General features: G+C 37.7%; 1 protein-coding gene and 1 long non-coding RNA gene across 2 annotated transcripts; one reads left to right on the top strand and one right to left on the bottom strand.

Annotated features, from left to right (window-relative positions):
- Positions 1-3,205: 3,205 nt before the first annotated feature.
- On the bottom strand, positions 3,206-11,792 carry LOC136979336 (uncharacterized). The gene is made up of 3 exons (XR_010881372.1): positions 11,715-11,792; positions 3,616-3,721; positions 3,206-3,549 (listed from the first exon to the last, which is right to left on the bottom strand). It is a non-coding gene; the product is annotated as an uncharacterized lncRNA (long non-coding RNA).
- An 857-nt stretch (positions 11,793-12,649) lies between these two features.
- On the top strand, positions 12,650-13,864 carry LOC136979338 (uncharacterized). The gene has a single exon (XM_067275283.1). It carries the CDS (start codon positions 12,650-12,652, stop codon positions 13,862-13,864), a length of 1,215 nt encoding a protein of 404 aa, XP_067131384.1.
- Positions 13,865-17,963: the final 4,099 nt, after the last annotated feature.

Raw genomic sequence — 17,963 nt, 5'->3', positions numbered from 1 at the left:
ATCTTTACGTGGAAGGGTTAGTCTTTCTGTGGCAGATTTAGGATGATGTTGTTTATGCTTAGTAAGTGTAGTTCTTGTTTTCCTTTGGAGTTGCTCAAGATCTGTGTGAGTCCAATGTATAACTCCAAAAGAATATGTGAGTACTGGGATGACATATGTGTTTATTGCTTTAATTGTGTGTTTTGCATTTAACTCTGTTCTGAGAATAGCATTTAACCTACTTTGGTATTCTTTAATCAATCTTTGCTTTATTTGTGTATGTTCTGTTAGTTTGGCCTGTTGGAATCCTAAATACTTGTAGAACTCGCCCTCTTCCATGGATTCAATAATGTCTCCATTTCCAAGTGCAAAATCTTCTTTCTTCAGGATTCCTTTTTCTATGTGAACTGTTTTGCATTTATCTAGGCCAAATTCCATTTGTATGTCCTTGGTGTATGAATGTGTGATTTGTAGGAGTTGATGAAGTTGTTTTTGTGTGGATGCATAAAGTTTTATGTCATCCATGTACATGAGATGTGACAGTGTAAACTGTGTTGTTTTTTCGTGTCTGATATTGTAACCATATTGCGTGTTGTTTAACATGTTGGATAATGGGTTCAGGGCTAAGCAGAACCAGAGAGGACTCAAGGAATCTCCTTGAAATATTCCTCGCCTAATAAAAATTTGGTTTGTTTGTATGGAAGTGTTACTAACCCTGAGATGTAGTGTTGTTCTCCAGTGCTGCATAGTGTTTTGAAAGAATGCAATGAGTGATGGATGTATTTTGTACATGTGTAGGATATGTAGCAGCCAACTGTGTGGAACACTGTCGAATGCTTTTCTGTAGTCTATATATGCCATGTGTATGTTTCTGTGTTGTCTGTGTGCTTGCCGTAGAATGACTGAATCTACGAGTAACTGTTCTTTGCATCCCCTGTGGTTTCTACGACAACTTTTTTGTTGTTCTGTTAGAATGTCGTGTTCTTCAACATGTTTGTATATTTTGTTTGCAATACAGGATGTCAATAATTTGTAGAGTGTTGGAAGACATGTAATTGGTCTGTATTGTGTGGGGTCTGTGGTATTGTTGTTTTTAGGTTTCATGTAGGTGATGCCCTGAGTAAGAAAATTTGGCATGTCTTGTGGATTGATGATGATGTGTGTTAGATGTTTAGCTAGTTCCTGGTGCAGTGATGTAAACTTTTTGTACCAGAAATTGTGAATGTTGTCTACACCAGGTGTCTTCCAGTTGTGTGTTCTGTTAACAGTGTATTGGAAATCATGTATGTTTATTTCAACACAGGGCATAGTTGGTATGTTGTGCAAGTTTCTGTTCTCCTCTTCGATCCAGCCTGCATCAGCATTGTGCGTGACAGCACTGGACCAAAGAGAAGACCAATATGTTGTAAGTTCTTCTTCTGTTGGTGTGCCACTGTGCTGTGTATCAGTGTTTGCTTTGTTATTGATTTGTCTGTAAAAGAGTTTTTCATTGTTTGTAAATAATTTATTTTGTTGTTTTCGTAGTGTACATGTTTTGTATCGTTTGAGTCTACGTGCTTTGGCAGCAAGTTTTTGTTTTAGTGTATCAATGTATTCTGTAATGCGTGTGTTGTGATGTTCATGTTTTGTGTGTGTTTTTATTTTCTTGATAATGTTTTTGAGCTGTTTCCTTAATTTGGGTGTTATGTTGTTTTTAGCGTATTGTGTCAGCTTGCCTAATTGCTGTCTAATGTCATTTATTTGTATTTCTATTCTTCTCTGCCAGGCAGGCTTGTGATAGAATTTTGTTTTCTGTGTGTTTGTCTGTGATTGTACTTTCAGCCCATGGTGTGTCACTACTGTGACTGCTCCAGCATAAACTAATGTATGAATGTCTGCGAGTGTAGAAATTGAATGAATGTAGTGTGGTAGTAAGTGAGTGTTTACGTAATTTAGTGTTTTTCCTACTTCCTTTGACGTGTTGATTTTTGGTATTTGTGGTCGTTGTGTGGGATCTGTGCCTGTATATTTAGTGAGTGTTTCCTGAAATATATGTGAGAGTGTATTAACTAAATCCATGTCTATGTTATCAGTGATGGATGAGGAAATGTCTGTAGTATCATTAGTGGTAATTGTTGTATGTGTGTTATTATCAATGCTTGTTGCTGGATTATCCTGACAGGTTACATGATCTTCATTAATGTTAGATGTTTCTGTCTGTTGATGTATTTGATCAGCAACCTGTTGTTTGATAAGTTCAAGTGTTGTTTGTGGAATAAGGTTGTTGTGTATAATTGTTCTTTTTTGATCAACAACCCTTTGTTCGGTGACAGTGAGGTGAGGATACTGTTGTGTGAATCTATGGTGTAGTTGTTATCTGTATGCTGTCATGTTTGTTTCGAGTTTTGTGATGGTGTAATAAGTACGGATGATAAACTTGTTCATTTCTACTGTCCATTTCATCCGTTGGCGTGGTTTTCCAGCCTTTGTGGTCTGTGGATGCATTGCCACAGAAACACCAAGGCTGGGTTGGTTCCTCACATCTGTTGAAGGCATTGCAGTAGCCATGCTTGGGCCGGTGCTGCTTTCGCCACTGGTAACCAAGGGAGACTGTGACCTATTTTTCGAACGTGAGCCTCTGCCTAACCCACGAACGCGGACCTTGTTAACCCGGGCGACGTCCGAGCCGGTATCACACTTTGATCTAGTTATTACCATGATGAATATCTCCACAGAATGTGGGCGTGGTCACTCTTAGCTTCATTTCTCCCCATAGACCTTACTGGCATGGGTGTCCCTACCAGGAGCTTATGCTCCAGCCTGCATTGCCCTATGGATCAGTAAAATTACTGGGCTCTCCCACCACGACCAGGTGGTGACCACGGGAGAGTTATTATTATTATTATTATTATTATTATTAACTCGTCTCGATGATATATTTAGAACAACTTTATTTTTATTGTTTCTTATAACAATGTTCCAAATTATTACTGAAATTTATATTCATTAAATATTTGATGTTTACAATTAAAAAAATTTTTTTCAAAAAAAAAAAAAAATTTCTGAAAAACGTTGTTATAAAATATTTTAATCAACGCATTTTTTTTTCTTGTTTATATATTTTTTAAAATTTAATACTTTTCTGCAAATAACCCATTCTTAATATTTCTAGCAATATTATCTGGAAAAATTACTGATTACATTAAACTAATGTTTAACACATAAATTTAACAACAGGAACCCTGAATACTATCTAAATTTTAATAGTTTTTACTAAAGATTTTAACAATTCTATATCCGAAATGTCATGCAGAAACTACACTTAAAACACTTAAATTATTCCGAATACAAGATAATATAAAAACAGCACGAGATCTACAATAGGTTAATACGTATTGAGGAAAAACCACTGTATTATAATCTCGTTCTCTCAATACGTTCTTGAACATAATATTGATTTTTAGCAATTTTATAAAGCTCATTCATTGAAGTAACTCCAGTGCTTTTTACCAAGTTATAAAAAGTACCATTCACATTCTTCAGTAATTTATATGGCTTGTCAAATTCTTGAAGTTTTCCATTATCAAGAACCTAGAAGTTTCAAATGTGTAATTAAAAACAAATTTTTATTATATATCGTAAAGATTATAAACTTACCAGTACTCTGTCCGAATCGATAATTGTATGTAATCTATGGGCTATTGTCAACACGGTACGAGACTTGAATTTTTCTCGGATTATCTTTTGTATGCAGGAATCAGTTCTTGATATATAATAGATAAAAAATAAGTTACAAATCTATATATCTGTATCAACAAAACAAAGTACAAAAAGAGTAAAGGTGTACTTCAAAACATTACATAGTAATATTTTGAAGTACCTTGTGATAAAACTACCCTTAAAATATATCTATCATGTGTACTTGATATTAAAGATTTTCAGTATAAAATTTTTTCTGTACAAACAATGGTTTACATTGAATTAATTTGACATACGTCAGTACGTTAGAAGTTTATCAAACAAATTTCACCGGGAAGAATTTTTGATGGAAAACTGGTTTGTATGTTGATGGCAGATACTGCACAAAACAAACGGAAATTAACGTGGACAGCTTGTTGGTGAATTAGGAGCCTTCAAATGTCCACCAATATTTATAAGTTTTAATGATTCGGCTACATGTAGAAGAATATAAAACGTTGTAGTTCAGTATACATATCTAGCAGAGTTGCTACATCTGTAAACTGGAACTACAAGTACGACGTTTGGCATGTACTCCACTTCAGTACTACTATTGCTTGTCTAGTCATCTAGTTATGACTGTACACAACTATTACAGATCTTTGGTGAAAATATTGTACACGATTAATTTAACACTCATTGCACACGTGGAAACTTTTGCTTCTGAAATCGAAAAATAAACATTTCCATTAATCTACCTGTAGACCTAGTTAGTTTAGCAATAGTGGAATGTGACACTACAGTTGCAGAGAAAAACGTAGATTTAAAACTATAACCGTTCTTTCATAACTTTGAAAAACTAGTTTATTTCTATCGTGGGCAGTTAAATGTTTTTAGTATTACCTAAGTTCTAACTCGATTAAACTTTATTATATTAGCTATACATTTTAATATTTTAAATTGTTGCAATACGAAGACAAATCTGAATTATAATACAACAAAATCTTCTTCCAAGAGACATTCACACTTCTTGAGCAATGTGATTTATTAATGTTCAATAAGCTAGCAGCAGATTTATAAAAAATTAATGGCTAGAAAGAATTCTAAAAGAAACTCATGTAGTATCACAACTTCATAGAATAATTCAAATAGGTTAGACAGAATGGTCAACAAGATAGACAAGGTATTCATTCCAAACAAGCAAAGAACTTTCAGCATTAACTGCACGCCCAGGTTAAGAAAAAATCGCTTCATGGAACGATGAAACTTTAAGCCAGATAACAAATGCTGCATCTTCGTTCATGACCACTCAAGAAAAAAGCCATTCTAAACTTTAGCAGCCGCGACATATGATTCCTGCACTGCCTTATTGATTTTTCTATCAGTACCTATAAGACAAATAATCACTCATCGCGTAATACACCAAATGTAACATATGAACTCAAGAGAATAGACCTGAGTCTATGTCTGACATAGGTTTCAATGACTGTTTATTTTTCGTTTATGGATAAACCTATCAAGTGTGATTTCGATACAAAAGTCTAAAGTGAAATTGACTTTGATTTGAAGCGAATAACTATTTACACTACAGCAGAGTAATTATTCATCTAGATTTTCTTTCATTTAATCAACGAAAAAAAAAATTTTTTTTAATTTTTAGATATAAACGATAAGTGTTCTTATAAATCCACTGAAAACTGGAAAATGATACAGTAACACCAGTGTGATACAAGCGAACCACATTTTTAAAAAGTGTTACTTGTACCATTCTACATACGGTACTTATATGTACTATAGGTGTAATATATACACATACCAAATGTACAACACCAAACTGACGATGCCAACAAGAAAACAATGGACAGTATTTGAGCGTGGTCATGTTACGATGAAATATTATCTGGTAACGAAATAGCTAAATATATAAATATAATAACGATCAAATAAATTTTTACTGAACTGATTCATTTTAACCATTCACAAACATCCATCTGCTAACAAGAAAATTAGTTATGATATGAACCTACCAGTGAGACTTTAAAATTGTATCCAGGCAAAAAAACCTCAAAAGTTTTTAATGTATGTTCTAACAAATGTCGGCAGCCAATTTCCTAACCAACCAATTAATGATAACCATTGTATATTTGTACACATACAAAAGGAATGCCTTTTATATGTGGGTACAAATCTACAATGGTTATCACTGAAAAATTTGTTAGTGTTTCGAAAGGAAAATTATATTATTTTCTAATTACTTTGGTTTATAGGACAAATTGTAAACTTTATTTCGAAATATTTTTTAAATTGCAAAATTACATAATTTTATAAAGAAGAACATACATCTCGTGTAAAATATTGTATGATTGTGTTGTCTACAGATTCTTTACAGATGATGTAAATCATAAATATGTATATACTTATAAGAGACAAATTGTACTTGTTTTCAGAAAATAAAATGAAGCCATTCGTTTGAAATAATTTATTATTTTTTTACATGTAGTGTACATGAAGAATACAATCATATGCCCTGTCCTCTCAACAGTTCAAGCTCAACTGTACAAATGTTGAACACATGCTTCACAAACAACCAACAAGTCACAGGTTTTTTCTGTCATAGCGTACAGAAGAAAGCAACTGAGTAAAACAAAACCAAGTATAGAAACGGTATTCCAGACAACAGTTGACAAGTCACAAAATTACAAGAAACAATAAGAAACTTCAACAGTTTATGTTCACAAAGCAGAACACAAATGTAATGTAAATAAATGGCTCATAATCATATCCAATGTCTCACCTTAAATGTTTTTTTTTGCTTCATAGACACCAACAGTAAGTTGCTTTAATTTCTTGAAATTTCAGACTGAAAGTGATTACAAACAAATGGTGAAAAGGAAACGCAAATTTTTCTGGTCCTAAAATCTACGTATAGAATATATTTGAAGGTTAATTCGATTTCGATTCTACATCCGAAATGTTAGGTTGAAGTTATAACTAGTTAATCAATTGGTGATCTTCGTATTGCCTTAATTCAATCTAATTATCATGCATATGAAAAATTGTACCTATATCAAATTCAACCATGCTAGCGTAATATATTCTCAATAACAATTTTTAAAATGGAAAATAGTGCACTATGGTACGTTAAAGAAATACTGAAGCTTAAATTAATCAAACTTTTCACGAATTATCTATAAACTGTTTAATTTGTCGCTCTTGTCTAAAAAATAAGCTAGTAATAAAGAAAAGTGTAATAAAGAAATTAAATTAAACGAAACTAAACTAAGAAGTAAAATAATATCAAATTGAAATCAGTTGGCATTTAAGCGGGAAAAGTATTCGATAAATTGAAATCGCTCGTTTGAGATTTTGTCCAGTCTAGACTGAGAGAACTGTCTCTCAAACATCACGCCGTTAAGTCGCTTGGTACGGCTAAAAACACATACAGTATTTGAAATAGTGACATAAAAGTTAAAAATTTGCGATGGGATGAGAGGAAGGAGTTGAACATAACTGCTGACACGTGGACGAAAGGAAATGAGAATTGGTTTAAATTGATAGAGAACCTAGACATGCAGTTACAGCAGAGGCAATCCAAGAGCTAGGTAACGTGGTGCCATGTAGTGGGGATGAGAAAACGAAGCACACCATAATGGTTTCCATCGATTTTAAGGGGCCTTCGATCATGCGTGGTGGCCGGCCATTTTATCCAATTTGGCCAATCTTAAGTGCCCGGCAAACATCTACGGGCTCCTCAATAGCTACTTGAGTGAAAGGACAGCATCAGCTATTGATTCAGGGCAAGTCCGCTTCCAGACCGAAATCACTAGGGGCTGCCCGCAGGGGTCCAAACCTGGCCCCTCCTCTGGAACATTCTATATAATGGCCTCCTTGAGATAACTAACAGCTCCACCTTCGAAGGAAACCCATACATCCAAGGCTACGCAGACGACACGGTTATTCTTCTCTCCCACCAGAACCAAGAGATCCTCCAGGGCTATACCAACAAACTCCTCCAGGCTATCCTTAATTGGAGCCAGGACAACAAACTGATCATAAACCTTAATAAATGTAATTGTATGGTTTTCCCTAAAGGAAACCCACTGAAAAAGAGGCCAACTATCCGGATCATGAACCAACGCATACAGTGTGTGGATAAAATAAAGTATCTCGGGGTAATTTTCGACCCAAAATTAACCTGGAAAGAGCATTCTCACTACATCTATAATAAAGCAACCAAAATAAACCACTCCCTGAGGAGTATTGCCAGAAATTACTGGGGGATAAACAACAGGAACAGCCACTTAATATATAAGGGAGCGATAGAACCGATCTTGACCTATGGCAGCGAAGAATGGGGGTACGCTGTCACTAAAGACCACGTAAAAAGGAAAATTCTCTCAGCTCAGCGAGCTGCAGCCATCTCCATCACCAAGGCATATCGGACGGCACCGACAGACGCGATGCTCGTCATTGCCGGACTCGAACCCATCCACCTGGTTATCTTAGTTAAGTATGTCAAAAACCTCCTATTCAAACTTAACAACAGCTCTATCTCACCCTCCCAGTTTCAAAGGCTCACTGCGGTCCTCAAGCTCCCGGATAGCATCCATAATCTTGTCAAGAATGTGATCGATTGGGGTATTGATGTAAACAATCATCCCAACTCTACTCACCAGCCACCATCTTAAACAGTAACATCTACCTTAATCACCAGGTACCACCAAAAGGTATAAACTTTTATACAGATAGCTCCAAGACCGAGAAGGCGGTCGGAGCCTCTGTCTACGTCAAGCACAACAACAGTCATACCTACTGGCAATCAGCACTCACACTCAACAATCACTGCTCAATTAACCAATCAGAATCGTTAGCAATCCTGACTTCTTTAAACTACATTAAAAATAATCACCACAACCTAAAAGGCACTACCATCAACATCAATACAGACAGCCACACTGCCCTGCACCAAATAACGAACAACAAGAAGTAGTTGCCAATTATTAATAATAGTCTACAAATTTTGGAAAACCTTAGTACCTCTAGGACAATAAATCTTATCTGGATTAAGGGACATTCTAATATCTACGTGAATGATAAAGCAGATGATCTGGCAAAGAAGGCCCACAAAATCACAAACAAGTGTAACTATAATGCTATCCCTTCCTCGACTATCAATAGTACTATGAACAACATCCTCATAGAGAAATGGCAGGAGGAGTGGGATACTAGCCACACTGGAAGGCTAACACACGAATTCATACCCCGGATTGATGATTGGATGAAGAACAACTTTCTCCATACAAATCATGCCATCACGCAGATCCTAACGGCCCATGGCAATTTTCGGGCCTATCTGCACCGTTTCTTGAACAAATGTGACGCAAACTGTACATGTGGCATGAAGGAAAATGACGAACTTTTTCACCAAATTTTCACCTGCCCTAAGTATTCAACAGCCCGCCAACCCCTACGGAAAATTGTGTATGCTGAAGGCCACCATTGGCCATGTAGGCTTAACGTTTTCCTTGCATCCAGAAAACTTTATAACTCTTTTAAAGACTTTGTTAGTAACCTCCCTCTTATGACCTACTCCGGCATTACTGCAAACCAGCCCGACACCGCCTCTACATCCTCATAGTCAACTTTGGCCGGGACCTCTGCAAGTTCATCCTCATGAAGTTTGTATTCTGCCTCATCTTCTGGTGGCCCCACTGCCCGGTTTATTTCCCTTGGGCGTGGCGCCCCTTTGTCGGGGTTTCTGTAAATCGGTTTTGACCGGCCTACTGTAAAATGGACTTTGTCGGGATTCTGTTAGAAAATTATTGTCGGGAAGTGATGTATCTGTTCTTTTGTCAAACATGTCCTCTTATTCCTATTTGATAACCCTACTTTGCCCTTCACAAGGCGCCATTTGTATCACACTGCATATACCTTTTCTGTAATTATTTTGATTGTAATTAATTAAATCTCCCGGTGCGCGCCACGAGACTACCCCTTTTCATCTCCTTTTCTATCTCACTTTCTCCTTCACCTTCGACCTTCTACTATGCTCTTAATCTATCTCTCCTTTCACACTCAGGCAATACCAGTTGAGTAGACCTGAGCCTTCACCCCCTGTTAATGAGTATGAGTATGAGTATGTAGTGGGGATGAGAGACGTAAATCTAATTCCTTTTTTCTTTGAACTCAAATAACGAAATTCACCAAACTTTGTAAGAATTGAAGCAACTGTCTCATTTATATTTCAGAAAAAACACTCGAAAATGTGAAAATACTTTTTTGTCATTAAGCGTCAAAGAGGCGAAAGTCGGCACTTGTTTTTTGAATATATAATAACAAATGTCAAAATAATGTTTACATGCTCAAGTAATTAATATAACCAGTTAATTATATAAATTAATTTATAATTAGTAAATATGTTGAGATAAAGTATATGCGATTAAATCAAACTGATAGCAATTATAATTAGAATACGAGCAAATTATTATTTACTGTGACATTGTCAGAATGCTCTCAATTTTAGTCGTGACTTTGCCTCTGTACATCATAGTTTTCCTCTTAGAGTCATGCCATTCATCTAACTCTTTTCGGGGGAAATTTTTTAAACTGAATTCACGTGAGTTTTGGTGTAGACTGGAAGTTCCTATATAGCTGCCTACTACCGTAACATTTCAATATCTAACCTCGCTTTCATTTATGTCTCCGTTCTCGAGATTAAGGAACGACAATACAAATAACCAACAGTGAAAATTTATAGGTTACAAGTTTTTCAAGTTGCAGCCTAACGACGTTAATTTTGCACATTCAAACACAAATTTGTGTTTATATCCTCTTAATACATATAACTCTCGTTGTTTGAGACCTTCCAATTTAGCGCCAGCCTCTGTGGAGAACAATTGGATTCTCTAAATTGAGGTTTAATTGTCGTTTATTAGAAAACTGACTTTGATATGACTAAAACGGCCACAAATATTGTCAAGTTTCAAATAAAATTATGAACAGTACATTTTATTAAATATGTTGTTATTTATACAAGTGTGAGGGGCTAGCCGGGGGTAGAGAATTGGGAAAGTATTTTATACCACTTAATCCGCAGTTACTTGTTAAAACTAACCCGCGGCTGTCATATGAGACGGCTTCCAAGAAAACGTTCTCGGAATAACGAGTGTTTTGGAGGGACTTATATAAAGTGCTGATAATTGCGGAGATAAATGATAGTAAAATCACTTCTCTCCTAACATCAGGGACCCGACATCAGCTAGGGTCGTTAAAATACGCACCCTAACTCGCGTTTACTTCTATTTATAGATTCTATAACGTCCGAGTGACAACGCCCGTATTATATCATAGGAGGGTTATTTCTATCTGTGAGTGGAAGGGAGTCTAATTTATAAGACCATTTTAAACAATAACAATATATTTAATTAACTGATTAAATACAAATATACGTGGTACGATCCAAAAGTTCGGGGACTGCAGTAATCTATGACAACAAAAGCATGCATTTGAAGTTACAGCGTATGAAATGGATTCTACCAAACCACCTCTACGTGTTCAGGTTAATTTCACCCATGTCATGTGATTAAACCGCGAGCGCTGCTGTTTTTTCCGGAGATAGCTACCTTTGTTCTGCGACGTAATAAAAGTGGAGTTTCAAGAACAACCTCCAACATTTCGACTTCACGATGGTAGAATCACCGTACACCTTTCTTAGCAATTTTCAAGTCTCCGTAGGTGTTTTACCTAAACGCTGACAAAATTTAATGTTAGAGGTTGTTCTTGAAACTCCACTTTTATTACGTCGCAGAACAAAGGTAGCTATCTCCGGAAAAAAAACAACAGCGCTCGCGGTTTAATCACATGACATGGGTGAAATTAACCTGAACACGTAGAGGTGGTTTGGTAGAATCCATTTCATATGCTGTAACTTCAAATGCATGCTTTTGTTGTCATAGATTATTGCAGTCCCCGAACTTTTGGATCGTACCACGTATAATCTATCTTATAAACTAAGCCTATCCGTGTAGAGAGTTATACGCGCGAGAGAAAGTTACATCAAACTATCACAATTATACTACCTAGTAGTTGATCTAGTTGACTTCATATTCTTCATGTTGGGAGAGGATCTCGAAGAGTCGAACTTCTATGTGAGCACAAAATTATATCCAAATTCTATGTGGGCTAATGTAGGAGTATGGCGAATTCGGGTGTCGGGTGTTGATCTCCCAGGAACTGAGCTATGTGGCCAGTTCAAGTCTAGATGAACTGCGCAAAAAGGCAGGAAAATCATCCTTATTTATAGACCTTATTTTCTCTAATCTCCAATTATGATGCAGTATTTATTATTCGTCAATGCTTCAGATGACGTTAGAACTTTGGTGATGAAGGGGAAATAACGTCCCCACGAAAAGGTAGTTGACTTCCGTTGAATCGGAAAAGGGTGAAATTTCTTCCCCTTTTACAAATCAATGTATTTGGAGGTTTTAGGACCTTTTTCTAGTCGATTCTAACATTATTTTAGGTTATATAACATTTTAACATTGAATATAATATTTCTTCTCTCTCCCATTTACGTCCGTGGTGAGGGGACCTCCCAGAGATGGTTTAGTAACTCTTCTTTACCATCCCTGGGATCTGAACGCCCACCCACGTGTTTGCCGTGCGTGGTGGCCCGTATGCCGGAAAGGGGGATCCTGGTAGTTGAGGGGCAACATAACGTCCCCAACACACTGCTTTGGCCCCTGCTTCGGATAAACGGGAGGCTCAAATCAGGCTCCGTTTGAGTCAATCGGCTGGTCGTTGAGTCATTCTGGACCTCGGCTTGGAGTCAACCGATCGATGCAGACCGGGCAGACACGTCAGGCAAGATGTGCTCTTCTTGACTGCATTGTGAGGGTATAGCTCCTGGGAAACCCTGGTGTGACGGTCTATGGGAGTCTCCCATGTGACGGCATCCCCTTGTTGGACCCCATGGTGGGTGGGGTCACCAGGAGCTGAATATTACTTTTTCAATATGGATTCACTACAATCTAAAACATTAGGTACCAAAGCATCACCACCAAGTGATTTTCCTTTGGTTAACCAACCAGCCTACCTTATTGTTCATGCTACGGGAGAAACATCTCTGTCTAAACGTTCCCCCTTTTTGATTCAAAAATTATTTGAATCAACCATTGGGCATCTTAAAAAAATCCAAAAATTGAGGTCAGGAGATTTACTCGTTGAGGCAGCCTCTCCTCAACAATCAGCAAAGCTTTTAAAGACTAAATCTCTAGGAGACATAAATGTCACAATCACACCACACACAAGTTTGAACTCGTCACGTGGTGTGATATCTGAGGTCGATCTGATGTCTGAAGATGAAGCAGACATCCAGATCGGTCTTGCAGATCAAGGTGTCACTGCCGTTCGACGCATCTCCATTCGTCGTGATGGCAAGCTGATACCGACTAAACATTTGATTCTCACTTTCGGAAAGCCAACATTGCCATCATTCGTTACTGCGGGATATCTTCGATGCCCAGTTCGACCATACGTTCCAAATCCGCTGCGTTGTTTCAAATGCCAGCGATTTGGACATTCCCAGACCTCCTGCCGAGGCAAAAGCTTATGTGCACAGTGTGGAACTGAAGGCCACAACAGTACTGAATGTAAAAGTACTCCACACTGTGTGAACTGCCAGGATGCCCATCCAGCCTATTCTCGGAAATGCCCTGCATGGCAAAGAGAAAAAGAAATTCAACGCCTAAAAACAGTTAACAACATACCTTACCCAGAGGCTCGGCGCATGGTCACTCAAAGTGCATCATTACAACAAAAGACATTTGCTTCTGTTTTGAAGTCCACAAAGACATGTGCGGTTCAGACAGAAATTTCCGTTTCACCAAATGAATCTTTTACTCGCCATGCTAGATGCTTGTTAACTCAATCTACAGATACAGAAGTAAAAGAGAATATAAAGAAAAAAACACCCCTACCTAAAGCAGGGATGGTAACCAGAAATGTGGGTTCTAAAAAAGCTAATAAGAACCCACTGAACAAACAAAAATTAAAATCAGCCCTCTCTAAATCTAAAAGATCAGAGACTCAGTCTATGAGTGAGTTCTCTGACTTCTCAGATGAGGAGACTAATAAGGTGGTTACACCACCAAACTCGCCTCCAAAAGGCAAATCGGCTGTAAAACTAAAGAGGGATACTTTTACAAAGAATGCTGCCTCAACCACATAATGGATTATAAAATAATCCAATGGAACTGTCGTGGTTTCCGCAACAACTTTTCTGACGTTAAACATTTGACATCATCTACCACATCTCTCTGCGTGGCACTCCAGGAAACACATCTAAAACCTGGAGAAAAAATTACTTTAAAAGGATTTAATCTTTACCGTAAGGATGATGATAGCCACACTCGCGCCAGTGGAGGTGTGGCTGTACTGGTTTCAAATTGCATCCCTTCCTTACCGGTACAAATAAGAACAGAGCTGCAAGCTGTGGCAGTCAGAATTTCAATTGGAGTAACTGTCACAGTTTGTTCCATATACTTGCCACCAGATGTCAGAGTCAATGAGGATGAATTGGATGACTTGGTTGAACAACTGCCAACTCCGTTTATTCTACTTGGTGATTTCAATGGCCACAATCCAATGTGGGGCAGTCACGACATCAATTGTCGAGGCAGAGCCATTGAAAGATTCATAGGTAATCACCAACTGTATTTATTTAATACTGGAGAAGTGACATACTTCCACGCCCCAACAAGAACATTTACTGCCATTGATTTGACATTAGCTAGTCCAAATCTGTTTTCAGCGTTTACATGGGAGGTTGGATCTAATCCACTTTCCAGTGACCACTTTCCAATATTTTTAAAATATAGAGGCAGAGGAAGCTGTGAAACAGCCCGTCCACCACGCTGGAAATTTGAAACGGCAGATTGGCCTGCATTTTCCTCTTTGGCTAACATCACTGAGGAAATGGTCAATACTGCCGATATCAATGATGCAGTAGAAGTTGTCACTTCCAGTATTATTCAGGCAGCCGAAAAAACAATGGGGAAAACGTCAACCAGATATCCAAAACATCCGAAACCATGGTGGGATCAGAATTGTGAGGCAGCATTTAAAAAACAAAAGAAAGCATGGGGGATTTTCAGAAGATACCCCACTGCTGAGAATTTGATAGCTTTTAAAAAAGCAAAGGCAAATGCCAGAAAAATAAGGAGGCAAAGCCAAAGGGATTCCTGGAGGAAGTATGTTTCTAGCATAACATCTTCCACCAGCTCAAAAGCAGTCTGGGATAAAATCCATAAAATTAATGGGAAATATGCTTCTCACTCTCTGTCCATGCTGGAAAATAATGGCACAATAATCAGTGACATAAAAGGTATTGCTGATTTGTTGGGTGAAACATTTTCGTCTTCATCCAGCAATATTATGTATACAACAAATTTCCAGGCTTATAAAGTCCAAAGCTGAAAAACAATATCTAAACTTCCACTCTCCATCTAATGAGGAATATAATGTGCCATTCAGCAGAATAGAACTATGTACAGCAATCTCTCGCTCGGGGAATACTGCTGTAGGGCCGGATAAAATCCATTACAGCATGATAAAAAACCTGTCAGACAATTCCCTTAGTAACCTTCTGAATCTGTTTAACAGAATATGGACAGAACATACTTTTCCTGACTCTTGGAGGCTATCTATCATAATTCCCATTCCCAAGCCAGGTAAAGACTGCAAGAATCCCTCTAATTATAGACCAATTTCTCTGACTAGTTGTCTCTGCAAACTTTTCGAGAGAATGGTAAACAGACGCCTGATGTTCCTCCTAGAGGAAAAGAACTACTTTTCACCACATCAGAGTGGATTTCGTAGGAACAGAAGTACCACAGACAATTTAGTAAACCTTGAAACATCCATACGTGAAGCGTTTGTTAGACGACAGCACTTAGTGTCTGTGTTTTTCGATATAGAGAAGGCCTACGATCGCTGTTGGCGATACGGGATACTCCGTGATCTGCACAAATTCGGATTGCGGGGTAATTTGCCAATTTTTATAAAAAACTTCCTACAGAATCGAAGATTCCAAGTCAGGATGGGCAACACTTTGTCTAGGCCTTTCACACAAGAAGAGGGTGTCCCTCAAGGTTCTATTTTGAGTGTAACTCTGTTCCTAATAAAAATTAACAGTATAACTAACTGTCTTCCTCCCAGTGTGAAACACTCTCTGTATGTGGATGACTTTCAGATTTCCTGTCAGTCTAGTAACATGGGTTTTATTGAGAGACAACTGCAAACCTCCTTAAATCGAATAGACAATTGGTCCAAGACCAATGGTTTCAGTTTTAACGTAGAGAAGACCTCGTGCATCCACTTTTGCCGAAGGCGTGGTTTGCACCTGGACCCTGAAATTCACCTAAATGGGGTTAAAATCCCAATGGTCAACGAAGCAAAATTTTTGGGTGTCGTGTTTGACCATAAATTGACGTTCTTACCACACTTGCGCAATTTGAAGAGTAGATGTTTAAAAGCTTTAAACCTGTTAAAGGTATTGTGCTGCTCATCCTGGGGAGCAGACAAATGTTCTATGCTCAGGATTTATAGGGCCCTTGTTCGCTCTAAGCTGGACTATGGGTGCGTTGTGTATGGCTCTACACGTGAATCTACTCTTCGGATGCTGGATCCAATCCACCATCAAGCATTGCGTTTGTGCACTGGTGCATTTCGAACTTCTCCTGTACAAAGTTTGTATGTGGATGCTCATGAGCCTCCACTATCTCTTAGGAGAGAACAGTTGTCTCTTTTTTATTACATTAAACAGAGATCTCAAAATAAACTTTTAGCTGATTGTTCAGATAGTCAGCTGAGGAGATTATTTGCAGCTCGCCCAAGTAGTGTCCCTACATTTGACATAAGAATGGAGAATGTAAGCAGCACGATTGACCTGGACACAAGCAACATTTCACAGGTCGAGGTCGATAATATATCACCTTGGTCAACTCCTGTGATAAATGTTGACTTTAAGCTTAAAGCAGTTTCTAAAAGAAACCACCCCAGACTACGTTTATAGACAGCACTTCGCAGAAATTCAACATCGTGACAGGAATTTAATTCCTATATACACAGATGGATCTAAATCGGATGACTATGTTGGCTTAGCCTTTGTTTGCCAGGATGAAATCGTGGCAGAGCAAATAGCACCGAAGTCTTCCATTTTTACTGCGGAGTTGCAGGCTATTTATTTAGCCCTAAAGTATATAAATAGGAAAGGTCATCGTTGCTGCGTGATTTACACTGACTCAGTTAGTGCACTTCAGGCTTTGATCTCGTATGAACCTAGTTTTCACTCCATAGTGATTAAAATTCGTAAGCTGATTTGCCATCTTTTTGCGAGGAATTTCTCTATAAAATTTTGTTGGGTCCCAGGCCATGTAGGTATAAGAGGGAATGAAGAAGCTGACGCAGCTGCAAAGTCAGCAAGTCCTTCTCAGCATACAATGCATATTGAAGGAGGTGACTTGAAGCTAGTTGTTAAAAAACGACTAGAGGAGAGATGGCAAAATGTGTGGAACGCACAAGTCCACAATAAACTACACGAGATCAAACCTGTGATAGAAAATTGGACACAGAAGAAACCTTATGACAGGAGATCTGAGGTCATTCTTACTCGTTTGAGAATTGGACATACTCGACTGACTCATCAATACCTTTTGAAGGGTGATGACCAGCCTGTATGTCAGTATTGCAACTGTAATGTAAGTGTTAAGCACATACTGAGCAATTGCATCGCCTCTGAACGGATTCGTAGGCAGCATTTTGGAAATGCAAGTTTTAAAGAGATTTTGGGCCAGAGGCCAAATGTTGATAAATTATTGAACTTTCTAAAAGTTACAAATATTTATAAAGAAATTTAATTATTTATTTATTTATATCCATATACATGTTGTTGTTATACACAGTTTAACTGTTGTATATTTTTGTTATTGGTTTTTTGTTTTGTTCATTTTTATTGTTATTTATGTACATATATATACCGTATGTTGTGGCGCAGCTTGGCCTATGTGGCCCTTGTGCCAATAAACTTTAACCAACCAACCAACCTCTCCCATTTACAAAAACTAGAGAATTAACTGGAAATACATGAAAACGAAAGTTCGTCGCACTTCCTTTGACAAGGATGTTCCTGGTTAAATCATCCTTTGGTAAAAATTCGTCGATGTTAAATTAATCTAAATTAAAACGTAATTTTACAATAATCTATTAAAATATTGGCCCTCAAATCCCGATTTTCACACAAGTGATAATATGTGACTTGTTAAAACATA

The sequence above is a fragment of the Centruroides vittatus genome, unplaced genomic scaffold (genome assembly GCF_030686945.1).
Source record: "Centruroides vittatus isolate TY-2023 unplaced genomic scaffold, ASM3068694v2 contig_603, whole genome shotgun sequence".
Lineage (NCBI taxonomy): Eukaryota > Metazoa > Arthropoda > Arachnida > Scorpiones > Buthidae > Centruroides > Centruroides vittatus.
Note: the sequence above shows the minus strand (reverse complement) of the source record. Positions and strands in the feature narration are given on the sequence as shown.